Source organism: Phyllobates terribilis, unplaced genomic scaffold (assembly GCF_046119375.1).
Source record: "Phyllobates terribilis strain yellow unplaced genomic scaffold, ASM4611937v1 Scaffold_7__3_contigs__length_470593459, whole genome shotgun sequence".
NCBI lineage: Eukaryota > Metazoa > Chordata > Amphibia > Anura > Dendrobatidae > Phyllobates > Phyllobates terribilis.
In genome coordinates this window covers 385,550,919-385,574,879 of record NW_027362767.1, presented here as the reverse complement: position 1 = coordinate 385,574,879, position 23,961 = coordinate 385,550,919, and the positions used below count along the sequence as shown (strand labels likewise).

At 44.6% G+C, this 23,961-nt stretch overlaps 2 protein-coding genes across 3 annotated transcripts in view; one reads left to right on the top strand and one right to left on the bottom strand.

Moving 5' to 3' along the window:
* The window catches only part of LOC141154922 (G-protein coupled receptor 4-like), a 45,262-nt gene extending 27,222 nt beyond the window's left edge, over positions 1 to 18,040 (bottom strand). The window contains exon 1 of one of the 2 annotated variants that reach the window (XM_073641482.1): positions 17,914 to 18,040. Coding sequence is in view for 1 of the 2 variants with exons in the window: in XM_073641481.1 (XP_073497582.1) it covers positions 759 to 850 (92 nt within the window). In the remaining variant the exon portion in view is untranslated. Of the gene's footprint in view, positions 1 to 758; positions 999 to 17,913 lie in introns of those variants that run through there. The other variant, XM_073641481.1, reaches the window with a different exon arrangement.
* A 1,731-nt stretch (positions 18,041 to 19,771) lies between these two features.
* The window catches only part of SHKBP1 (SH3KBP1 binding protein 1), a 19,632-nt gene continuing 15,442 nt past the window's right edge, over positions 19,772 to 23,961 (top strand). Inside the window, exon 1 of the mRNA XM_073641479.1 lies at positions 19,772 to 19,935. Within this exon, the coding sequence (XP_073497580.1) occupies positions 19,877 to 19,935 (59 nt within the window). The 5' untranslated portion in view covers positions 19,772 to 19,876. The remainder of the gene's footprint in view (positions 19,936 to 23,961) is intronic.

Below are 23,961 nucleotides of genomic sequence, written 5' to 3'. Positions count from 1 at the left end.
AAGCTGTTTGAATGCCACATTTGCACACTTCAGGTGCCCAATTTTATGGTCCTCGAACCAGGACTGTTGAGTGGGTAAGCCAAACCACCGACTCCTCAATTTCCCTGACTTCCAACTCCAACTCCTCAGCACTGTCTCACCACTGAGCGTGTACATAAAGTGCAGCACAGATTCATCTCAACTAAAAGACTTCCACACTCCAAAGACATACTGCTAGGGAATTTAGATATTGGGCCACAAAGTTGACCACAAAGTCAACACTTTATGTACTGACTTATGCGGATGTCTGTAAAGCGCTGAGAAATCTGATGGCGCTATACAAGCACACATAATAAAATGTAAAAGCAGTGCCATCACAATGCATAGGAGGGTGCAGATTGTATGCATTATATTAATGATGGGTATGGTTAAGTAAAATTAATTTGCACTGAAGACAGTGTCCCCCACTGTACTCCGTCCACAGATCTATCACATCACCTACAAGTCTAAGGCTGCATTTAAACATTGTGGACTGGCTGCAGGTCTTTTGACCTGGAGGCAATAGGTCATATATTTGGCTGTAGAGAGCAGGTCAGGAGACATCCATCCTGGTCCTTGCATCGTGGGCCGTACTCAGGACAGATTGACACATCTGTGTGTTGCTGTCCGATTCCAAGGCTAGACTGCTCCATGAGGATAATCAGTAGCTCATCACCAGCGTCAAGAGATGTCAACCAAATGCTCTTCAACTCCCCCATGAACATGAATGTGTAACATACCTGGCGGCGTCCTTGCATGGTGGTCCATCTCCCACTGTGCAAGAGAGCGCACTTGATCTCCTGTCCAGAGTGTCTCTCTGGCTTCCCTCCATGCTGTCTGTTTGTGTCTGTCTCTGCTGCTTAAGGGCGGCGCCCGATCACTTCCTGCTTTTTGTACCTGCTGTGGGTCACACCCCTTGTGCGTCCTCAGCCTATTGCTGTCTGACACTTGGTATATAGCTCAGCAGCTCCCTTCTATCCCTGCCTGAGCATAAGTGTTTTCCTTCAGTGTGTGCTTGCACTCTGAAGGTGCCAGGTCCCGTCTTTGTTTCCTTGTCTGCCTTTCCTGGAGGCTGTATTTCCAGGCCTGTCTGAACTTAGTCCTGTATGTCTCCTGCTTTTCGGTATTAGTTCCCGTGTCTGAACTGAGTCCTGTATGTCTCCTGCTTTTTGTATCAGTTCCCGTGTCTGAACTGAGTCCTGTATGTCTCCTGCTTTTTGTATCAGTTTCCGTGTCTGTACTGAGTCCTGTATTTCTCCTGCTTTGCGGTATCAGCTCCCGTGTCTGAACTGAGTCCTGTATGTCTCCTGCTTTGCGGTATTAGTTCCCGTGTCTGGACTGAGTCCTTTCTGTGTTCTCTTGTCTGTCCTGTCTGAACACGCTCCTAGCCTGTTCCTCCCGCCTTCTAGGGGCCGATTACCTAGACCTGTTCCTGTATCTTGTCTGTCCTGTCTGAACACGCTCCTAGCCTGTTCCTCCCGCCTTCTAGGGGCCGATTACCTAGACCCGCTCCTGTATCTTGTCTGTCCTGTCTGAACACGCTCCTTGCCTGTTCGTCCCGCCTCTCTGGGGGCAGTATTCCCAGACCTGCTCCTGTATCCCGCTGCAGTGTCGGTCTCCTCCGTACACTCAGTTCCAGTCTGAACTCTCTCCTATCCTTTACCTGTTTTGCCTCTATGTTCGTTCCCTTCCTTTTTCTGCAGAGTCTGAACTCGTACCTAACTCCTGCCTGTTGTCTCTGTACTCCCGTTTGTGAGTTTGTGGTCCACTCGCTACTTCACTGCAAGTACCCTGTGGGTGTCTGGCTCTGTCTTTCCCTTCCTGTCTGTTCCGTGTGAACAGAGTCCTGTCCTGCCCTGCTTCTGCCCGCTGCTCTGGCAGTCCTGTCCTGCCCTGCTTCTGCCCGCTGCTCTGGCAGTCCTGTCCTGCCCTGCTTCTGCCCGCTGCTCCGGCAGTCCTGTCCTGCCCTGCTCAGCCTTGTCTGCACTCTAGCTGTGCTTGCCTGTAACCCTCTGCCTGTATTGTTCCTGAGTCCCGGTGTGTACTGGGTCCTATCCCGCCTGTGTTCCTACCTGCTAGTGCCTCCCTGTCTGCACTCTAGCTGTGCTTGCCTTTACCCCCCTGCCTGCATACCCGCCTGCCTGCATACCAGTCGTGCCTGCCTATACCCACCAGTCTGTGTGCCAGCCTACCAGCCTGTTCCTGTATTCCCCTGTGTGGGTCAACAGCCGTGTCCGGGGTCTGTCCTGGAGTAGCACCTGGTCCCTCTGCTCGGTTCCTCCTTGGTGCACTGGCGTCGTATGCAGTCGTGCGACCCTGGTCGGATCGGGTGAATACTTAGTCACGCCCCTCCAGGCATTCACTCTCCGGCGCGGTCCAGTGGAATCACTACCAATCCCACGCACACGCCGCTTAGCCCGGGCGTGTGCATAACAGCATGCTCAGGCCATGGTTCCCGTTGAGCCCCACGGCCTTCGCCCTCTGAGAAGTTTTCCAGCGAATATATGCATTAAAATAAATAAATAAATTTTTTTTCTCTTAGCTGAGTTCCAGGCGAAATTACGCACCGTCCAGATGGATCTATCAGCTCTCGTTCCTGCGGATCCGCCACGTTACTATGGGGATCCAAGACAGTGTCGTGCATTTGTGGAGCAATGCATGCTACACTTTAAGGCCTACCCTCTCTACTTTCCTTCCGATTGGGCTAAAGTGGCCTTTATGATGTCTTACCTGGCGGGTGATGCCTTGGAATGGATCAACCCCCTATATGAAACACAGGATCCGATCCTCCGGGACCTAATGGCCTTCCTGGTGGCCTTTCTAATGGTCTTCGATGATCCTAACCCGGAGGCTCCTGCTGAAGCTTCACCTCCCAATATCCCGGAGCAGCCCCGATGGGTAATGTGTGTGGGTAGCGCAATAGTCCTCCAGCCCAATGAGACTACTGCCCACCCAGAATCCTCACAGGGTGACTACGCTTTCCGGAATACTTCTCTCAACCTCAAGAGGCAGTCCAGACGTGCTAGACGTAGAGGCAAGCCGTCACGCCAGGGTCTGTCCTCCCTGAGACCTCCTGACCCCAACCTAGAAGTCCCTACTGAAGCTTCATCTCCCTGTATCCCGGAGAAACCCCAATGGGTAATGTGCGTGGGTAGTGCACCAGTTCTCCTGCCCGAAGAGACTTCTGCCCATCCAGACTCCACACAGGAGAACTTCCTGCACCCGGCATCAGATGCTTCTCTCTCTTTAACCGGTGTGCATGTCCAAGGATGCTCCAAAGCTGTGGTTACCTCTGAGTCTGTGCACCTCTACTACCTGGCGGAGGATCCCCTGTTGCCTCCTGAATCCTCCGGGATACCACTCGATGACAAATGGAGAGAGACTTCTCTACACCCGGTACTCAATACTTTGTCCGCTTCGTCCTGTGAGCCTGACAATGGGTACCCCAAAGTAGTAGTTACCTCCGAGTCTCTACACCCCTCCGACCAGGCGGAGGATCTCCAGTTGTCTCCTGAACCCTTCGGGGTGCTACCTGGTAACGAAAGGACAGAGACTCTCCTATACTCTGTACCTGATACCTCGCTCGCTTCGTCCAGTGAGTCCAACCTAGTGTACTCCGAAGCAGAAGTTACTCCCGAGTCTCTACACCCCTCCGACCAGGCGGAGGACCTCCAGTTGTGTTCAGAACCCTTCGGGGTGCCACCTGGTGGTGAATGGACAGAGACTTTCCTATACTCGGTACCTGATACCTCGCCTGCTTCCTCCAGTGAGTCCAACCTAGTGTACTCCGAAGCAGAGGTTACTCCCGAGTCTCTACACCCCTCCGACCAGGCGGAGGACCTCCAGTTGTGTTCAGAACCCTTTGGGGTGCCACCTGGTGGTGAATGGACAGAGACTTTCCTATACTCGGTACCCGATACCTCGCCTGCTTCCTCCAGTGAGTCCGACCTAGTGTACTCTGAAGCAGTTGTTTTCTCTGAGCCTCTGCACTCTTCTGACCCGGCGGAGGACCTCCAGTTGTTTCCTGAATCCTCCGGGGTACCACCAGATAACAAAGAGACAGTGACTTTTCCTCATTATGTACCTGATAACCCGTCTATTTTTTCCTGTGAGCTTGACAAGATGTACCTCGAAGCAGAGATTACCCTCAAGTCTCTGTCCCCCTCCAACCCAGTGAACGACTGGTCCTCGAATTCCCTGCGGAAGATTCTGGCAGGCCTGAAGAAGAGGGGGCGTAAGGGGGGAGGTACTGTAACATACCTGGCGGCGTCCTTGCATGGTGGTCCATCTCCCACTGTGCAAGAGAGCGCACTTGATCTCCTGTCCAGAGTGTCTCTCTGGCTTCCCTCCATGCTGTCTGTTTGTGTCTGTCTCTGCTGCTTAAGGGCGGCGCCCGATCACTTCCTGCTTTTTGTACCTGCTGTGGGTCACACCCCTTGTGCGTCCTCAGCCTATTGCTGTCTGACACTTGGTATATAGCTCAGCAGCTCCCTTCTATCCCTGCCTGAGCATAAGTGTTTTCCTTCAGTGTGTGCTTGCACTCTGAAGGTGCCAGGTCCCGTCTTTGTTTCCTTGTCTGCCTTTCCTAGAGGCTGTATTTCCAGGCCTGTCTGAACTTAGTCCTGTATGTCTCCTGCTTTGCGGTATTAGTTCCCGTGTCTGAACTAAGTCCTGTATGTCTCCTGCTTTTCGGTATTAGTTCCCGTGTCTGAACTGAGTCCTGTATGTCTCCTGCTTTTTGTATCAGTTCCCGTGTCTGAACTGAGTCCTGTATGTCTCCTGCTTTTTGTATCAGTTTCCGTGTCTGTACTGAGTCCTGTATTTCTCCTGCTTTGCGGTATCAGCTCCCGTGTCTGAACTGAGTCCTGTATGTCTCCTGCTTTGCGGTATTAGTTCCTGTGTCTGGACTGAGTCCTTTCTGTGTTCTCTTGTCTGTCCTGTCTGAACACGCTCCTAGCCTGTTCCTCCCGCCTTCTAGGGGCCGATTACCTAGACCTGTTCCTGTATCTTGTCTGTCCTGTCTGAACACGCTCCTAGCCTGTTCCTCCCGCCTTCTAGGGGCCGATTACCTAGACCCGCTCCTGTATCTTGTCTGTCCTGTCTGAACACGCTCCTTGCCTGTTCGTCCCGCCTCTCTGGGGGCAGTATTCCCAGACCTGCTCCTGTATCCCGCTGCAGTGTCGGTCTCCTCCGTACACTCAGTTCCAGTCTGAACTCTCTCCTATCCTTTACCTGTTTTGCCTCTATGTTCGTTCCCTTCCTTTTTCTGCAGAGTCTGAACTCGTACCTAACTCCTGCCTGTTGTCTCTGTACTCCCGTTTGTGAGTTTGTGGTCCACTCGCTACTTCACTGCAAGTACCCTGTGGGTGTCTGGCTCTGTCTTTCCCTTCCTGTCTGTTCCGTGTGAACAGAGTCCTGTCCTGCCCTGCTTCTGCCCGCTGCTCTGGCAGTCCTGTCCTGCCCTGCTTCTGCCCGCTGCTCTGGCAGTCCTGTCCTGCCCTGCTTCTGCCCGCTGCTCTGGCAGTCCTGTCCTGCCCTGCTTCTGCCCGCTGCTCCGGCAGTCCTGTCCTGCCCTGCTCAGCCTTGTCTGCACTCTAGCTGTGCTTGCCTGTAACCCTCTGCCTGTATTGTTCCTGAGTCCCGGTGTGTACTGGGTCCTATCCCGCCTGTGTTCCTACCTGCTAGTGCCTCCCTGTCTGCACTCTAGCTGTGCTTGCCTTTACCCGCCTGCCTGCATACCCGCCTGCCTGCATACCAGTCGTGCCTGCCTATACCCACCAGTCTGTGTGCCAGCCTACCAGCCTGTTCCTGTATTCCCCTGTGTGGGTCAACAGCCGTGTCCGGGGTCTGTCCTGGAGTAGCACCTGGTCCCTCTGCTCGGTTCCTCCTTGGTGCACTGGCGTCGTATGCCGTCGTGCGACCCTGGTCGGATCGGGTGAATACTTAGTCACGCCCCTCCAGGCATTCACTCTCCGGCGCGGTCCAGTGGAATCACTACCAATCCCACGCACACGCCGCTTAGCCCGGGCGTGTGCATAACAGAATGTCTGTCTGATCAGCTGTTTCCAGCTCTGGTTGGATGTATGCAGTGAATGAAGCTGGAACAGCAGAGCTCCATACACTGTGCAGCCTCAAGTTTCACAGATCAGCTCCTATTGGAGTTAATAGGATCTGAGCTTCAGTACCCAGGAATGGTGACTACACATATAACAGAGCTGTGCTGTTCACCATTTACATCAGTCCATCGCCAATGTTGCACATGGCTGATTGGTGGAGTTTCAGATGTTGGATCCACACTGATTTGACACTGATGACCTAGCCTAAGGATTGGTGATAGGTCATCACTATTGGAAGCCCTGAAAACCCCTTTTAAACTTTCTCTCTTTCAGCAGGGAGGAAGTAAAGGGCTATAGTAAAACTATGTCCTATATTGATATTAATCAAGTGCACAGCCTGGATGGAGTACTCAATTTTTAGATCTAGATAGGATATGCATTTGTAAATTGAAGTTTTTGAAGTGAATGACTGGAGATACTTTAATGCAAATTTTTTTTGAAGCAGGTAACAATGGTTTATCATCAAAACACATATATAAATAAAATTATGCTGGGTGTTACAATGTATGAACTATCATGGTATATTTTTATTATACTTTCTTCTTTGAAAGTTAAAGTGAACTTTTCATGACTAGTGGTATTGGCTGTATAGGTCATAGTATAATAATAAAAATTATATCTGTTTTGTAGTAATTCGAAGTGCCAAAGCTGAGAAATCAAGCTGTGAAGTCCTATACAAATTATCCTGGAAGTGTACTAGGGGTGTGCCAATGTACTCTGAGTGCCAGGATAATTAGTATGTGGCTTCAAAGTTTGATTTCTCTGCACTGGTACATCAGATTACTACAATAGAGGTATAATTTTTATTGTTATTCTATGACCTATAAAGCCATACCACTAGTATGACTAGTAAAATTGTCCTTACAGGTTTCCTTTAAAGAGGCACATTTTAATGAGGAACTAATATGCAAAACAAACCACAAGTCTAAGGAAATAAACCACAAAACTCTAAAAAACGTTGCTAGCAGAATATTTAGCTTTTTTGGTTTTCTGATTAAAGGAGAACTCAGACTTTTGGGTTCATAAAAAAACAACACTCCTCTTTCTAAATGTATTAACACAGGCGGGATCATTTTCATACCTCTTGCGGGTTTTGGGTGAGGGTAGGTCTCTTAGCAAACAGGAATCTTCTACTAGTCTTCTCTGGCAATTCAGTCTGATTAGTAATACCTCTTCAAGATACATATCAGTACACACAACCAAATGTGGAAGCAAAGTGATGTAGTTCATGGGGGGGGGGGGTAGTGAATTGTAATTTCCTCCATAAAACCACATTTTTATTCAAGAGCTCCTGTCATTATCTTTTTTTTTTTTGCAGCCTACTCTATATTTTCTTGCATTGAGAATGTTGCTTTTATAAAAATACAAGTTTTACAACGGCAAACTTATGTGCAAGACATTTGTTATTCTTCCCATTTGATGGACTCAAGACCATTACCACTAATATTAAGGTTGTGTTTTTTTGCCACAGTTTTGAGCTCAGGAAAAAAACAACTCAAAACAGTGATGTGAGAACACAACCTCTCTACAACAATATTCCCTTGCTGTAGAAATGAGAATAATACTTTTTATGCCTGGACAAGACATTTTTTGTAAATTTTTGACATTAGTGTTGCAGAAAAGTCCACTGGAATAAGATGCGCCAAATACAAAAAGCGGTGCACACCTGCTGAAATCTACACCGCTTGGCATAAATTATACTGAAGATTGGGCAATGCCCCTCACACTCACACAAATGTCAAACTCACCTTTTAGAAAAGATGCAAGCCCAGCCTAAAATCACAAAAAGTTGAGTTTTAACTATAGTATATCTATACGCACACACTTACTATGCGATGTGCAACTGATTAACTTAATGGGACTGTTCAAACCAGGTACTGGCACTTGGTGCACCGTGGCATGGCCAAACAATTAAAGAAGCACTCCAATTAAAGTTTTTATCCTCTTAATATATTGCAATCATCTTATTATATAGCACTGTGTACTTACAATTGTCCATTTTGCCTTTCTACCCAGTTAATTCTCCTCTTTTCCATTAGGTCTATGACATCACGTGATTGAAAACTGACTAGCTGAATCCTTCTAAGCTCTATGTAGAAACAGGAAGTCTCTTTTCCCAGCATGACTCATGAGTCACTGCATAAGTCCTTAGCATGGGGGGAGGAGGGAGCAGCTGTGTCAAGAGTTGAAGAGGGGAATGATAAATGCAGGGAACAGAGACTTCCTGTTTCTACATAGAGCAGAGAAAAGAGAAGAATTAGCTGGATAGAAAGGCAAAATGAGCAATTGTAAGTACACAGTGCCATATAATATGAAGATCGCAATATATTAAGGTGATAAAAACTTTGATAGGAATTCTTCTTTAAGTGTACATTCTCACCTGATTCTTTTCCATTCATCTCCACCGTTCTCAAGGTCTATGAAGCCAGAGATGTCAAAGAAAGGAGGGGAGGAGATAGAGGAAAACAAGCAGGTGGGAAGGTGCACTGAACTGCTTGGCCACACCAAGGGTGCACTAAGTGCCTGTACTTGGTGTGAACAGAGGCCCTTTAAAGGTGTGTATAAACTATGCTTGAGAACAGGGTCTTTCTCATGCCACAGTAAATAAAGGGATCTGATCATGTGTGCCCGCCTTTCTAGTTATGGAAACATTAGACTGACCCCTGTTCTCTAGAAAGATGCAAGTCCCAGAGGTGGTTTGGCAAAAGCCGGAGTGTGACAGGTTGGGGAACCATCATGTAGACGAGTCTTCAAAATAACATCTAGAAAAAAAAAACTAAAAATGCGACGTGTGAATTCAACCTCATGAGGGTACAATATATCTATCTATATATCTCCATCTCTGACATGGCTGCAAAGCCCCATTTTAAAAACATGTTGCACACTGCCATTACGCATGTTCAATTCTGGGTCCATGATGTATAAGAACACCTGCATTCTCAGAACACACTGGTCTACTTGTGTTGCAAAATGAAGGCTATTTCATGAGTCGGATTGTGAAGAATTAAAAAGAAATGTAAAGCCTACACCCTTGCAACATAGCAAAATACACAGCCCCCAATTTCAAAAACATATTTTTTTCAGGTCTTTTATATATCCATCTATAATAGTGCCCAAAAAAAAAATAGTACTTTACAGTAATTTAGGTCGTAAGCAAAACAAACATTTTTTGGAAAGAGCCACAAAGTTCCCAAAGTCCTGCACCAAAATGGTTCCATAATGTGTATAGATAAATACGACAATCCGCGCCCTCCTACATACATGATGCATCTAAGTAAATACAGTGTGATGAACCAGTGCCCAGATAAACAGTTTAGATCATCAGGCTGCCATGATAAATATTATCATAGCACCACTTATTGGACAGGTAGAGTACATAACACCGGCATTCTGCCATGCATTCCATGATGAATCTTGTGCACATTGCACAGATAAACACTCCATTCTATTAAGTGGCCGGACAGGGTGAAGCTCCACCATGAAAATAAAAATAAGTGTCCTAGTTATAGCTTACACATTGCCCCCCCCCCCCCCCAAAAAAAAAACCCAGCCACTATGCCAAATTGTATAGACAGCACACCCACAACGCAGCATTACACCCCTGTAAGTAGACGGCTTGTAGTGCCCCACAATGGAGCGAAAGTCTTCAGCTGGCAGTATATATGAGGTAATGCCATATATTGTGGGGGATGGCATATCTGAAGAATAAAATAGCAGGGTTTACCAGTCTGACGTTACGTCTAATCCCTCCAATCAGCTGATTGCACGCTTCTGTCCACGCATTCTCTGAGGGGGGTTCCCTGCCGTGTTTTCCAGCAGGGTTACATAATGAAAATCTGCTCGCTTGTGCAGGATTAAAAGGTTTCTCCATAATTACGGCAATATTTCCAACTTTTCTTTTTTGCATTTTATAAATAAATCTCTCTACCTGTACATGTTTCCAGCGGCGCAGTGGAATGTGTTTTCTCGGTTTTTATTACTTCATGCTCAGCTTGCTGTTAAGTGCCTTCCCTATTATGGTAACATGTTCTAGAACTGAAAAAAGGAAAAAAAAAATGCAAAAACTAAAAAAAAAAAACAACAACTAATCCTCCCATTATAAATCTATGGAGGACCAGAGCTGCAGAACCAGAGTCACTTTTGGAGGTATATAAAAACATCAATTCTCTAAATGTAGGAAACCCCCAAAATTGCGTTAAATGTATCTAATGGGATTCGGACAGAAGTAAATACAAATCTTCCTTCACCTCTGGCAAAACTTCAGCGTGCTATACTTTGGGCTACATTTACACATCCGTGTCACACGTCTTAGTGCTTCCTTTTTTTTTCTCTCAGACAGCACACTAATCTATATAATAGTTTCAATGATCCATACACACATCAGTTTTAAAAAAATGGGTCCTTGTCTCCAGGCCGTGAGATTCAGAATGTCTACTCTCATTCGTTTTGCGGATCAGACTCGGACATTAAAGCATATGAGGATCCGTGTAAAACGGATGACAGACTTTGTACTTCAGAGATCCATCTGTTTTAAATGATCCACTGTTAAAGGGAAGTTGCCGCGATTTTTAATTTTGTATTAATAATTATATAAATTATTTTTAATACAAAATTAAATGTAATACTTTAAAAGTTTTTTTTATTAATTTTTATTTCAGACACTGGGGGCTGCCGTTTGCATTTAGGGGTGTGTAAGTGTACGAGCACGACACTTACACACCTCAAATACAGTGGCCCCTGGACATAAGAGCCCATGTTCATTCTCCGACGCATCTCTTGCATTGAGGCTTCTTCTCCTGCCTCTAGTTATGACCTGGGCTCACCCCCCTGGGCTGTCCAGGTCACAACTGTGGGAGGAGATAGCAGCCATCTTTGTGAAGCCCAAAGTGTATGCTGTGGGCTCCACTTTCCCCATCATCCAGAAAAAATATATGAATAGGAAAAGACGTTTCTGGCGCTGCTGCGCCCTTAATGATAGCATCATGCTAGACAGACACGTCATTTGTTTGTAACATGTGGCTGTATTCCATCATCTAATCATGGATTAATAAACAAGCACTTTGGAATTTTATTAACTGGTATGAAGTGCCGTCTTTTCCTATTCATATATTTTTCCTGGATGGTCGGTGGGCAAGATGGGCACCTACCAGGACATTTAAGCTGGAGCTTTTGAAATCATCTGCAGTGTGGTGAGCTTTTCTCCTTTTTTTTTTTTTTCTTTCCCCGTCATCGCACACACTGCTCAGTGCGTGCGATCACTGGAGCTGCCGGGGAGAGGCGAGTATCTGTGACGGCGGGGAGCTATGATCGCAGCCTGTCATCAGTATTACAGTACAGGCTGTGATCACCGCCAGCCTGTTCAAAGCACAGCAGGGAGATCATCCATCTGCTGCGCTCTGAACACACAAAATTTGACGCTGCACGGCGTGGAGAAGGCAAGTACAAGTGTTATATATATATATTTGTATGTGTGTATTGAATACATGTGGGAGTATAAACCAGGATGGGGGCCATATTCTAGGATGCACTATGTGGGGCACATTAGAGTGTGGGGTCATTATATGGGACCATTACAGAGCAAGGTCACATATTTCTAAGAGAGCAGTGGCGTAATGTGTGACCCCCCAGTCTGTCCACTTCCATGGGAGCAGTGGTGTAATGTGTGACCCCTCTCCCTCTATGGGAGTAGTAATATAGTGGATGGAGCAGGGTCACACATTACACCACTGCTCCCATAAAAGTGGACGGAACAGGGTCACACATTACACCACTGCTCCCATAGAAGTGAATGGAGCGGGGTCACATCTTACATACTGTGTATTTAATCCCATCCTGTGTGATACACTCTGCTGAGCTCAATAGCTAATCCCATCATGTGACAAAATACACTTAGGCTGTGTTCCCACGATGCGTTTTTTAAGCGTTTCCGCAGCGGCAAAAACGCTTTAGAAACGCTTAAAAAACGCATGGTAGCAGGCCTGCCATGTTCCCCAATGATAATCCGCATGTGCTGTGCACATGCTGTGGAAATTTCCGCTGCAGATTATCACTGCGGAAAAAAACGCAGCACTACCAATTATTTTGAGGAAGTGCTGCATTTTCGCCGCCATTGACTTGCATTAGAACGCATGCATTCCACTTCACTAGATAAGGACATGCGGAATGCATGCGTTCCAATGTGCAGATGGTACCCAGGTCTAGAGGACAGGAGACTCTCCTCCGGACCCGGGTACCATAGAAACTGTGAAAAAAAGAATAAAATAAAAAATAAAGATTATATTTACCTTCTGACGGCCCCCGCTGCACTCGTCCTTTCATGCCGGCAGATCGCGATGGACTGAAGGACCTGCGCTGACGTCATAGTCATGTGACGGGTCACGCGACGCTGACGTCGGCAGGTCCTTCAGTGTACCGCTGCCGGCAGCCAGGACGGAGGGAAGCAAGACTACGGGGACCATCGGAAGGTAAGTATAGATTTATTTTTTTATTTTTTACCATTCTTTCGGTCACACTATATAAATCCTTGCCGTTTGCATGGATTTATATAGTGTGACCAAGTTGACAAGCACTTTCCAAGTGATGCTAAAATTGCTTGGAAAGCCCTTGTCAACCCGCATGCGGAAATGCAAGTGAAGAACGCTTCACATCCGCATGTCCCTGGCAGGAAAAAAGCATGTACAATCCGCATGCGTTTTTTTCTGCCAGGGAGATGCAGAAACGCTCAGGAAAAAATCCTGAGCATTTCTGCATCGTGGGCACATAGCCTTAGCCTTGTATCTAATCACAGCGTATATAATCGCGTACATGATACACTCGACCTATCTAACCCCAGTTTATAATACAGCGAGCAGCACTAACAGAATCGGTGCTTCCGGCTGTCAGTGATCAGACCCCAACCACATTTACTGCAGTCGTAATGTGAGCTAGTTGTACACTAGGTTTTCATGCTCCCCCTACTGTTTAAAAATGGAAATACCAAACCTTTTAAAATTCTTTTTCATATTTTACTTCAATAAAAACAAATTATAATATTAAAATAACATTAATGCTTTAAATTTTTTCAATTGTTGAAATTTTTTTTTTTTTTTTCTATGGCATCTTCCCTTTAAGAATCAATGGTAAAAATAAGTTCAGTTTACTGCTTCAGTGCAAAAAAGGGAAGCAACTGGGAGGACACCTGAGAAAGAAATTGGTCAGTTTCTTTTGGATGGTAACACGTATGTGTAAATGCAGCCTTATCTGAACACCTTGGTCAAAGTATCGTGGTTTGCTGTGACCCCACCCCTCCGCCCCGTGCTGCCAGTCCCTCCACCCCTGATAAATAAAAATTCTGCTCATAGTAATAAAAAAATCTATGGGAGATATCCTATGGACGCTATATACACTGCTCAAAAAAATGAAGGGAACACTCAAATAACACATCCTAGATCTGAATGAATGAAATATTCTCATTGAATACTTTGTTCTGTACAAAGTTGAATGTGCTTACAACAAAATCACACAAAAATCATCAATGGAAATCAAATTTATTAACCAATGGAGGCCTGGATTTGGAGTCACCCCCAACATTAAAGTGGAAACACACACTACAGGCTGATCCAACTTTGATGTAATGTCCTTAAAACAAGTCAAAATGAGTCTCAGTATTGTGTGTGGCCTCCACGTGCCTGTATGACCTCCCTACAACGCCTGGGCATGCTCCCGATGAGGTCTGGCATTGTCCTGCATTAGGAGGAACCCAGGGCCAATCGCACCAGCATATGGTCTCACAAGGGGTCTGAGGATCTCATCTCGGTACCTAATGGCAGTCAGGCTACCTCTAGTGAACACATGGAGGGCTGTGCGGCCCTCCAAAGAAATGCCACCGCACACCATTACTGACCCACTGCCAAACCGGTCATGCTGAAGGATGTTGCAGGCAGCAGATCACTCTCCACGGCGTCTCCACACTCTGTCACGTCTGTCACATGTGCTCAGTGTGAACCTGCTTTCATCTGTGAAGAGCACAGGGCGGCCAGTGGCGACTTTGCCAATCCTGGCATTCTGTGGCAAATGCCAAGCATCCTGCACGGTGTTGGGCTGTGAGCACAACCCCCATCTGTGGACGTCGGGCCCTCATACCACCCTCATGGAGTCGGTTTCTAACCGTTTGTACAGACACATGCACATTTGTGGCCTGCTGGAGGTCATTTTGCGGGGCTCTGGCAGTGCTCCTCCTGTTCCTCCTTGCACAAAGGCAGAGGTAGCGGTCCTGCTGCTGGGTTGTTGCCCTCCTACGGTCCCCTCCACGTCTCCTGGTGTACTGGCCTGTCTCCTGGTAGCGCCTCCAGCCTCCGGACACTACGCTGACAGACACAGCAAACCTTCTTGCCACAGCTCGCATTGATGTGCCATCCTGGATGAGCTGCACTACCTGAGCAACTTCTGTGGGTTGTAGAGTCCGTCTCATGCTACCATGAGTGTGAAAGCACAACCAACATTCAAAAGAGACCAAAACATCAGCCAGAAAGCATTGGTACTGAGATGTGGTCTGTGGTCCCCACCTGCAGAACCACTCCTTTATTGAGGGTGTCTTGATAATTGCCAATAATTTCCATCTATTGTCTATTCCATTTGCACAACAGCATGTGAAATTGATTGTCAATCAGTGTTGCTTCCTAAGTGGACAGTTTGACTTCACAGAAGTTTGACTTACTTGGAGTTATATTCTGCTGTTTAAGTGTTCCCTTTATTTTTTGAGCAGTATATATCTAGATCTGTTAACACTAAGTATTTTCCCTGCACAAAGAGAAGCGTCTTACAGTACCAGTAAAGTGGATGGGATTTTTAGAAATGTCACGGCCGCTGTGTTTTTGTTTTTTTTTATCCTGCGTAAATTGACCTGCGGTGTGTGTTTGTAATTCGCCACGTGTCAATTTTCTTGCGAGTACGCCAAGTTTTATTTTTTCCCTTATAGAATTGCATTAGATGTGAAAAATCTGCAGGAAAAAAAAAACCTCATGTAATCTACACATGACTATCACTAAAGTTTTATTAAAGCCAAATACAAGGAAGAATCAAAAACAAAGAAGTTTTATTCAAAACATGAGAGACCACAAGACAAAAATAAGATAAAAATGCTTGTAAAGAAACAAAAACGCAATTAACCAAATTTAGATAATAGGAAGGGTGCAGAAATACTACAGAAAATCTGAAACATCAAACTCAAACACTCATTGTGAGAACGTAGCCCATGAGATATTTGAATGGTCATCATGTAATACTACATTTCCATTTGATCTTTGGGGGTTCCAGCTGTCGAACCACCATCAATCACCTGATGAACTCATTTAGAAACAAAGTTCATTCAGGTGGGGAACCTAGCGAAAGATAACATGATTGCAAACTGTATTATTCTGGAAGTGAATTAATAGCCAAACATTGACAAATTTGTATCCTTGTAGTGGATTAGGTAAGATACTGCAGCTGAAATTAATTTAGGAGGGGATTGCAATTCCATCAAGATCTAAGAACTGTTAAAAAAAAATATTATATATAATTTGGGGCCATTAACAATAGATAAGCTATTCTAGTGATGCGGTAGAAAGTCACTGTGTTCTCATGTATGTAAATGCTGCTTTTCTTTGTGCAGGAGTCAACACCAAAATATGCTCTGACTGCATTATTGCTGTTTTTCTCTTTTTTTATGCTGTATTGATGTAGTTTTTTAGTGCAGAGCCCGTGGCATTCTACACTTAAAAAGCAATTGCATTTTTTCAGACTCCTCATAGGAAAAAAAATGCACAGTTCAACAGCATTTTTAAGCGCACGGTAGGCATGAGTTTTCATTAAATCACATTAGCATTTTGCCTGAACTTTTAAAGCAGCAAAATTTGCAGTGGAAACATGCACAAAGAAAGTGGTTTCTCAGGAGGTGCACGTCGGACACGTGTTACATGCACACCGAGCGCTGTGTGTGACTCCAGGCAGGTTTATAATATGTGTATGTGGAATATGTGGATTCTGCCTGGAATACCTCTGAAAAAGCGCCCCATAAAATAAACATAGTGCACAGCAATATCAAAACAACATTGCTGTGCACACGTTTCGTTTTACAGCACATCTTTAACCTCAGGGTTTGGACGTTGAAGTGGTTAAAAGAACTGACATGCTACGTCTTCAGGCGGCATCCGCTAAATAGCCGCTAGCACTCTGTACTTAACAGTACAGAGTGAAAGATGCCTCCTCAGGAAAGCAACCGCCATAGTTTTCTTGAAGGGTTCAGCGTCTAAGAGGCGCCATGTACACAGTCTCAAGGCAGTCTGGCAACGGCTCTCTCACAGAGAACACCGAAAAGCCCGAGCGATCCTTCTGCCAACAGCTATGTGTATGGGGCAGAGTGGAGGAAAAAAAAAAAAGTAGAAGAACGCGCTTTCAGCGGTGGTATCGGTAATCCAGGGGCGCTAGACTAGAGCCCTGTGAAGCTGTTGTCCCCGGAACATCTGATCAGTAGGCCCAGCCATGACGTAACGCTGGACCTACTAATCACATAAGGTGCTGGGAATGTCAGCAGGTAGGAGAAAGTTCACAGGGCTCTGGCACAGACTAAAACCGGTCCTACAAATGTTTTTGCTCATCTTCCAGTGTACGAGATTTTACAAACTCTCCTCCACACACTGCAATGTAAACTGACTAAGGCTATGTTCACACGTTGCGTTTTTTTTTCCGCAGGCAAAACCTGCTCTCTTGGCAGTAAAGAAGCAACGTCAAAAAAGCAGGTTTTGATGAGTTTTTGCCAGGGTACATTTGTCTCTTGTGCATGCTGAAAAAGTTTAGTGCATAATAACCTGATTCAACTTCCTCAGATATTGGCACCAAAAATGAAGCAAAACCTGATACCTGCAATTTTTCCCGGACTACCACAATGGGTGAAAAACGCTGCAAAAGCCCAGCTGCATTTTTTGACATGCTGCATTTTGCAAAAACACAGCTCTTTGACAAAACAGTTAGGAAAAAAAAAACAAAGTGTGTGTATGAGATTTCTGAAATCTCATAGATTTTGCTGGTACTGTAAAACAGAGCTGAAAATTTGCACACAAAAAAAAAGCAGCAAAAAAACGCAACGTGTGAACATAGCCTAACCCTATGGATTTGATATGGACTGCGCACCAGTTCAGTGGCGGCCACAGGCGGGAAAGGCCGCCTCTGTGTGAGAACAATATATGGGCCCCTTTATGTGTCTTTGACAAAACCTGCTTGCCGATTTAAAAGTGAAAGCTTGTCCCTTTACCGCTTGGACCCATTTTGCGGCTGTACATGTTGAACCAATGATACGTCTACCCCTGCGAAAGTTTATACTGTGGATTTCACAGTTATCAATGCAAAGGGTATGTACTCACAGAGCCTCTTCATGTGGACTTTGAAGCAGATCCACATCAATAAACATGGTGTGAACATAACCAAAGTGTGGAAGCTGCAACAATTCTGCAAACAGTCTTAACACCCACAGGAGTGCTCACATTAGAACACATTGCATTAAATGCCTCTAATGTATAACTATAGGGAGCGCATTAGACTTTGTGTGTCCACAATTTTGCAAATGCATCCCCACCCACCAGAATGGCAGAGAACATATTACAAAGGAGTCTGCGCTGAGCTCACATTGCAAAACATCACATACATCATCATGGGGTATTATGAAAGAATGCACGAAAACCACAGTCCAGAACAACAGTAGAGCAATCACTGAACACAGTGAATAATCCTTCTCTTACAGGTAAAGACGAAGCCTTGCTCTTACCTGCACCAGTCAGCTGCTGTATATAGGCTGCACCCTCTTTGTCACTGTGTACAGGAATCATGAACAGCAGGGAAGCAGTAACCAGACACCCAGGTGCTTCAGATTGGGTGGATGTGCTACCCCCATCCCATCTCTGTGTCAAATCCTCCCCTCATTAAACTGCTGCAGGCATGTCTTCTGTGTCATATTCAGAATTGTTGTCCTTTAACCCTTTGTAGCACAGGGAAAATGATTGTGGAAACTGCAATGTAAAAAGTTGATGCTTGAGGCAATGGAAAGAAAACACTGTAACATATGGCTACAAAGTGTCAGTGATGCTGAGCAAACAGAAGAAAGAACACTAGATCCATGAGTTCTCCCCACTAGACTAGATCCATGAGTTCTCCCCACTAGATCCATGAGTTCTCCCTTATTCTAATACTTATTTGGTTACAGATAGGGATACGCAATGAGGCGTATGTTCATACATGGCGTTATTGGTGCGTTTCTTTTCTGCACCAAAACCTGCTCTCTTGGCAGTCAAGTTTCTGCCTCAAGGTTTTCCTTGATTTTTGCTGTGTATTTTGGTGCATTTTTTACTGCATCTTTGTCACTGTACATTTGTCTCTTGCGTATGCTGATCAAGTTTAGTGACAAAAAAAATTTACCTAATTCAACTTCCTCAGGTTTTAGCACCAAAACCAGATACCTGCGTTTTTTCAGCGTTTTTTCCACTACCCATTACTTTCAATGGGTGAAAAACGCTGAAAGAAGTGACATGCTGCATTTTGCAAAAATCAAGCAAAAGCACAAAATACTGATGACAAAAATACCAATGTGTGCGCATGAGATTTCTGAAATCTCACTTTGCTGGTACAGCAAAATGCAGCTGAAATTAAAGCAGCAAAAAAGCAACGTGCGAACATGCCCTAATGATTTCCCATGGTGTCTCATTGCAATCTGCGACCAGCTGCAGCACAGAGCAGCTAATGTTTGCAAACACGTTGGGATTTTCTATCATTGGTTGCAAGTTGCATACGACTCACTCGCTATAGACTTCAATGCAACTTATCTGCGATTTGGCCCTTGTTTTGCAACAAAATCTCAGCTTTAAATTAGTCATGTGTGACAGCAAATTGCACGGATGTTTTTGTGAATTGCTCTTGCGTGACAAGTCACCGTCAGGGCTCATCTATGCGGCTGTTCACATGTCCGTACTTCTTAGCACCGAGTGATCCTCACAAAATCAGAGACTTGTCCAATTTTGATCTAAGTCAGGGTAGTATTTGCTTGCAGAAATTTCTGCAGCGTTTCTGCACCTCTTGGCATCGGAAATTCTACGCGTTTTCATGCTTTTTTTTTGTACATTTTTGCCTGTGGATTTGCTCTGCACATTTTCCAATGCATTGTATAGGAAAAACGTAGTCAAATCAGGTCACTGTCCAAGCAGATAAAATATTTATCCCGAACGCTAAACACCAAACCACGATTGCCTGTTTTTTTGCAAAAAAAAAAAGTGGGATTAAAGATGATAAAGTCGTATGGACCACAATATGGGAATGATATTTTACAGCTTTTGCTCAGAGGGTAAAAAAGAAAAATGGTGCCGACTATACAGAAACGCTCATTTTCATATATATATATATATATATATATATATATACACACACAATTTTATATGTATATTTATATATATATATATATATATATATATATATATATATATAAATGTATAGTAAAATGACCATGAAGCGCTCTGAGGTGATCTCATGCAGACATCGCACCCGCCTCTCACATGCCGGCGGCGCCCTACTGAGGAGTTCGGCGCCAGCTCCCCACTAATAAATGTAAGGGGCGGGGCATATTTGTGACTGACGGGAACTGCAGCCAATGAGCAGACCGGTAACTAAGTGTCAGGTCTGTCCGGTGTTGCCGGAAGTATGGCGGCGGCTGCTGTCTGAGGTGGTCGCTGAGGGAGTGAAGCATGGCGGCGCCGGGAGGCCGCAGCGGGGATGTCATACACCTCAATGTTGGAGGAAAGAGGTGAGTGTGTAAAATGGAGGGTGAAATGAGCGCTGCTGGTAGGAAAAGCAGAGGGGAAACGTGTGAGTGGCTGTACAATAATGGTGTAAGTGGCTGTATAATAATGGTGTGCAGCCCTGGTCCTGTGGGTGCTGGGGTCGTGTGTCATATACATGTCCCTTATATTATGGCCGCCTGCACTGGAGCAGGATCACTTTTTCTTTCTCCTAGAAGTTAATGGGAATGATGATTAACCCTTTAAACGCTGCTGCTGGCGGACAGCGGTATGTGAGCGGTGTGATCGGGGTGGGTGCAGCTTCTGGCGCCCATTGGCCTCCCCTGCTACGTGATCCAAGTGCACCCAGCGGGTTGCTATGATAGCAGGACAGCTGCTGAGAACACCGTCATCGCCGCCATCTTGGTGCCCCCCGCGGAGTCCGGCCAGAGGCTGAGCGTCATAGGAGGCTGCGATGTAGGAAACGCCATCAGTACAAGTCTTCTAGGGCGACTGGAGTCACATTAAAAAGGAACAAAAAATTATTTTAATTAAAAAAAACAACAACAAAGTTTCACTCCCTCCACCCTTTCCCCAAACCCCCCAAAAATAAACGTATCACGTCCGCAAAAGTACGATCAGTGAAAAAATGATTCAACCTGTACATTAAATGCCAAAAAATTAAAAACAGAATTGCTATTTTTAATTTATCGCAAATCCCCCCCCCCCCAAAAAAAAATGCAATAAAAAGTGATCAAAATGTCATATTTACCCTAAAATTGTATCAATAAAAACATCAGCTCGTCGTGCAAAAGTGATGGATCATGGAAAATGGTGATACGAACCAATTTTTATTTATTTTTTTTACATCACTAAAATAAATAAGCTATAAATAAATATATAAAACAACATACGTTTTGTATCGCTGTAATCGTACCGATCTGGAGAATGCGGTTACCAGGTTATCGTTAACATGCAAATAGACGCAGTAAAAAAAACAAACCCCACAAAAATTGCAGAATTTTTTTCTTAACCTTTTTACCGCACTTAAAATATTTCAGTGCTTGATACAGTACAGTCATTCAAAACTACAACTCGTCCCCCTAAAAAAAAAAAAAAAAAAAAAAAAAAAAGTCCTACAGCTATGGGGATGAAAAAAAAAAAAGGTTATGACCCTTGGCAGAAACAGTATCCATTGGGGTAAAAATGGTCTTCCTATAATAACGATCTCTCTCTGAAGGCCCTATTAGGGCACAGATATAGGGACTTTTCTGTTCTATAGATTGTGGATGTCTGTGCTGCTTGCATGGAGGCGGCTGATGTGTCATGTGACCCTGACCTATAACATGGATTGTGACTTATCATATATTTACAATGGCCGATCATCGGGAGCAAGTGTCCTAATGAACTTTTTCTCTGATTCTACAGGAATTTGTTTTATTACTGCCTCTTGTCAAGCACCACAAATTGCACTTACATCTTGTATTGCACTTACATCTTGTATTGCACACACTCCATTCTTGGCATGATGAGACTGTTTAAAGGGGTATTCCCAACTCATTGATTTATGACTTAAATACATATAAAATATGCCATATATGCATAGTAAAGGGGGATCCCACCAATGGGACATGCATTTATTTGAGAGAATGGGGTCCTGAGAGGTGGTCAATCATTTTGTATGGGAATTTCCATCACCCATCCACTGAAAGCAGCGTATGACGGGGGCCCCCTGTTTTTGAGATAGAAGTCTCTTAGATGGGATCTGTATCTACTAGACTAGTATGGCATAGCTTGTGGATATGCTATAAATGTACAAAATGGCAATAATCCTTTAAATCTGCAGCGGATCCTTTTATTGTAGATTTTTCTGTAGCCAAATCCAAATTAATATCAGTTGTATCTACAGACGCTAGTCTGTCTCGCACAATAAATCAAATCCTGGATTAGCCGGATTGTGACAGGTAAGACCGATCTATGGAAAGTCAGATGAGGATAGCGCCACCTTCTGAGTGACTGACAGATCACCGGCTGTGTAGTCAAGAAGGTGGGCTGTCAATTAAGCATGGTGGCGCTGGAGCAAGTAATAGAGCTGGGGGCTCGGAGCCTCGGTGTCTGGTACGCCGGGTAACCCTTTTAGAGGGGTTGTTACATCTTTTATCTTCAGGAGCACACTGCTTCTCTGTCTCCTACTTGCTGAGGTGGGGGGCATTTCGCTCTGCTGATTAACATATACAAGAAAAAAAAAATAAAATAAAAAATGTGTGTGTGTCTAATATATATATATATATATATATATATATATATATATATATATATATATATATATATATATATATATATATATATATATATATATATATATATATATATATACACAGTACAGACCAAAAGTTTGGACACGCCTTCTCATTTAAAGATTTTTCTGTATTTTCATGACTATGAAAATTGTACATTCACACTGCAGGCATCAAATCTATGAATTAACACAAGTGGAATTATATACTTAACAAAAAAGTGTGAAACAACTGAAAATATGTCTTATATTCTAGGTTCTTCAAAGTAGCCACCTTTTGCTTTGATGACTGCTTTGCACACTCTTGGCATTCTCTTGATGAGCTTCAAGAGGTAGTCACCGGAAATGGTCTTCCAACAATCTTGAAGGAGTTCCCAGAGATGCTTAGCACTTGTTGGCCCTTTTGCCTTCACTCTGCGGTCCAGCTCACCCCAAACCATCTCGATTGGGTTCAGGTCTGGTGACTGTGGAGGCCAGGTCATCTGGCGTAGCACCCCATCACTCTCCCTCTTGGTCAAATAGCCCTTACACAGCCTGGAGGTGTGTTTGGGGTCATTGTCCTGTTGAAAAATAAATGATGGTCCAACTAAATGCAAACCGGATGGAATAGCATGCCGCTGCAAGATGCTGTGGTAGCCATGCTGGTTCAGTATGCCTTCAATTTTGAATAAATCCCCAACAGTGTCACCAGCAAAGCACCCCCACACCATCACACCTCCTCCTCCATGCTTCACGGTGGGAACCAGGCATGTAGAGTCCATCCGTTCACCTTTTCTGCGTCGCACAAAGACACAGTGGTTGGAACCAAAGATCTCAAATTTGGACTCATCAGACCAAAGCACAGATTTCCACTGGTCTAATGTCCATTCCTTGTGTTCTTTAGCCCAAACAAGTCTCTTCTGCTTGTTGCCTGTCCTTAGCAGTGGTTTCATAGCAGCTATTTTACCATGAAGGCCTGCTCCACAAAGTCTCCTCTTTACAGTTGTTGAAGAGATGTGTCTGCTGCTAGAACTCTGTGTGGCATTGACCTGGTCTCTAATCTGAGCTGCTGTTAACCTGCGATTTCTGAGGCTGGTGACTCGGATAAACTTATCCTCAGAAGCAGAGGTGACTCTTGGTCTTCCTTTCCTGGGGCGGTCCTCATGTGAGCCAGTTTCTTTGTAGCGCTTGATGGTTTTTGCAACTGCACTTGGGGACACTTTCAAAGTCTGACCTTCATTTCTTAAAGTAATGATGGCCACTCGTTTTTCTATACTTAGCTGCTTTTTTCTTGCCATAATACAAATTCTAACAGTCTATTCAGTAGGACTATCAGCTGTGTATCCACCTGACTTCTGCACAACACAACTGATGGTCCCAACCCCATTTATAAGACAAGAAATCCCACTTATTAAACCTGACAGGGCTCACCTGTGAAGTGAAAACCATTTCCGATGACTACCTCTTGAAGCTCATCATGAGAATGCCAAGAGTGTGCAAAGCAGTCATCAAGGCAAAAGGTGGCTACTTTGAAGAACCTAGAATATAAGACATATTTTCAGTTGTTTCACACTTTTTTGTTAAGTATATAATTCCACATGTGTTAATTCATAGTTTTGATGCCTTCAGTGTGAATGTACAATTTTCATAGTCATGAAAATACAGAAAAATCTTTAAATGAGAAGGTGTGTCCAAACTTATGGTCTGTACTGTGTGTGTATATGTATGTATATATATATATATATATATATATATATATATATATATATATATATAT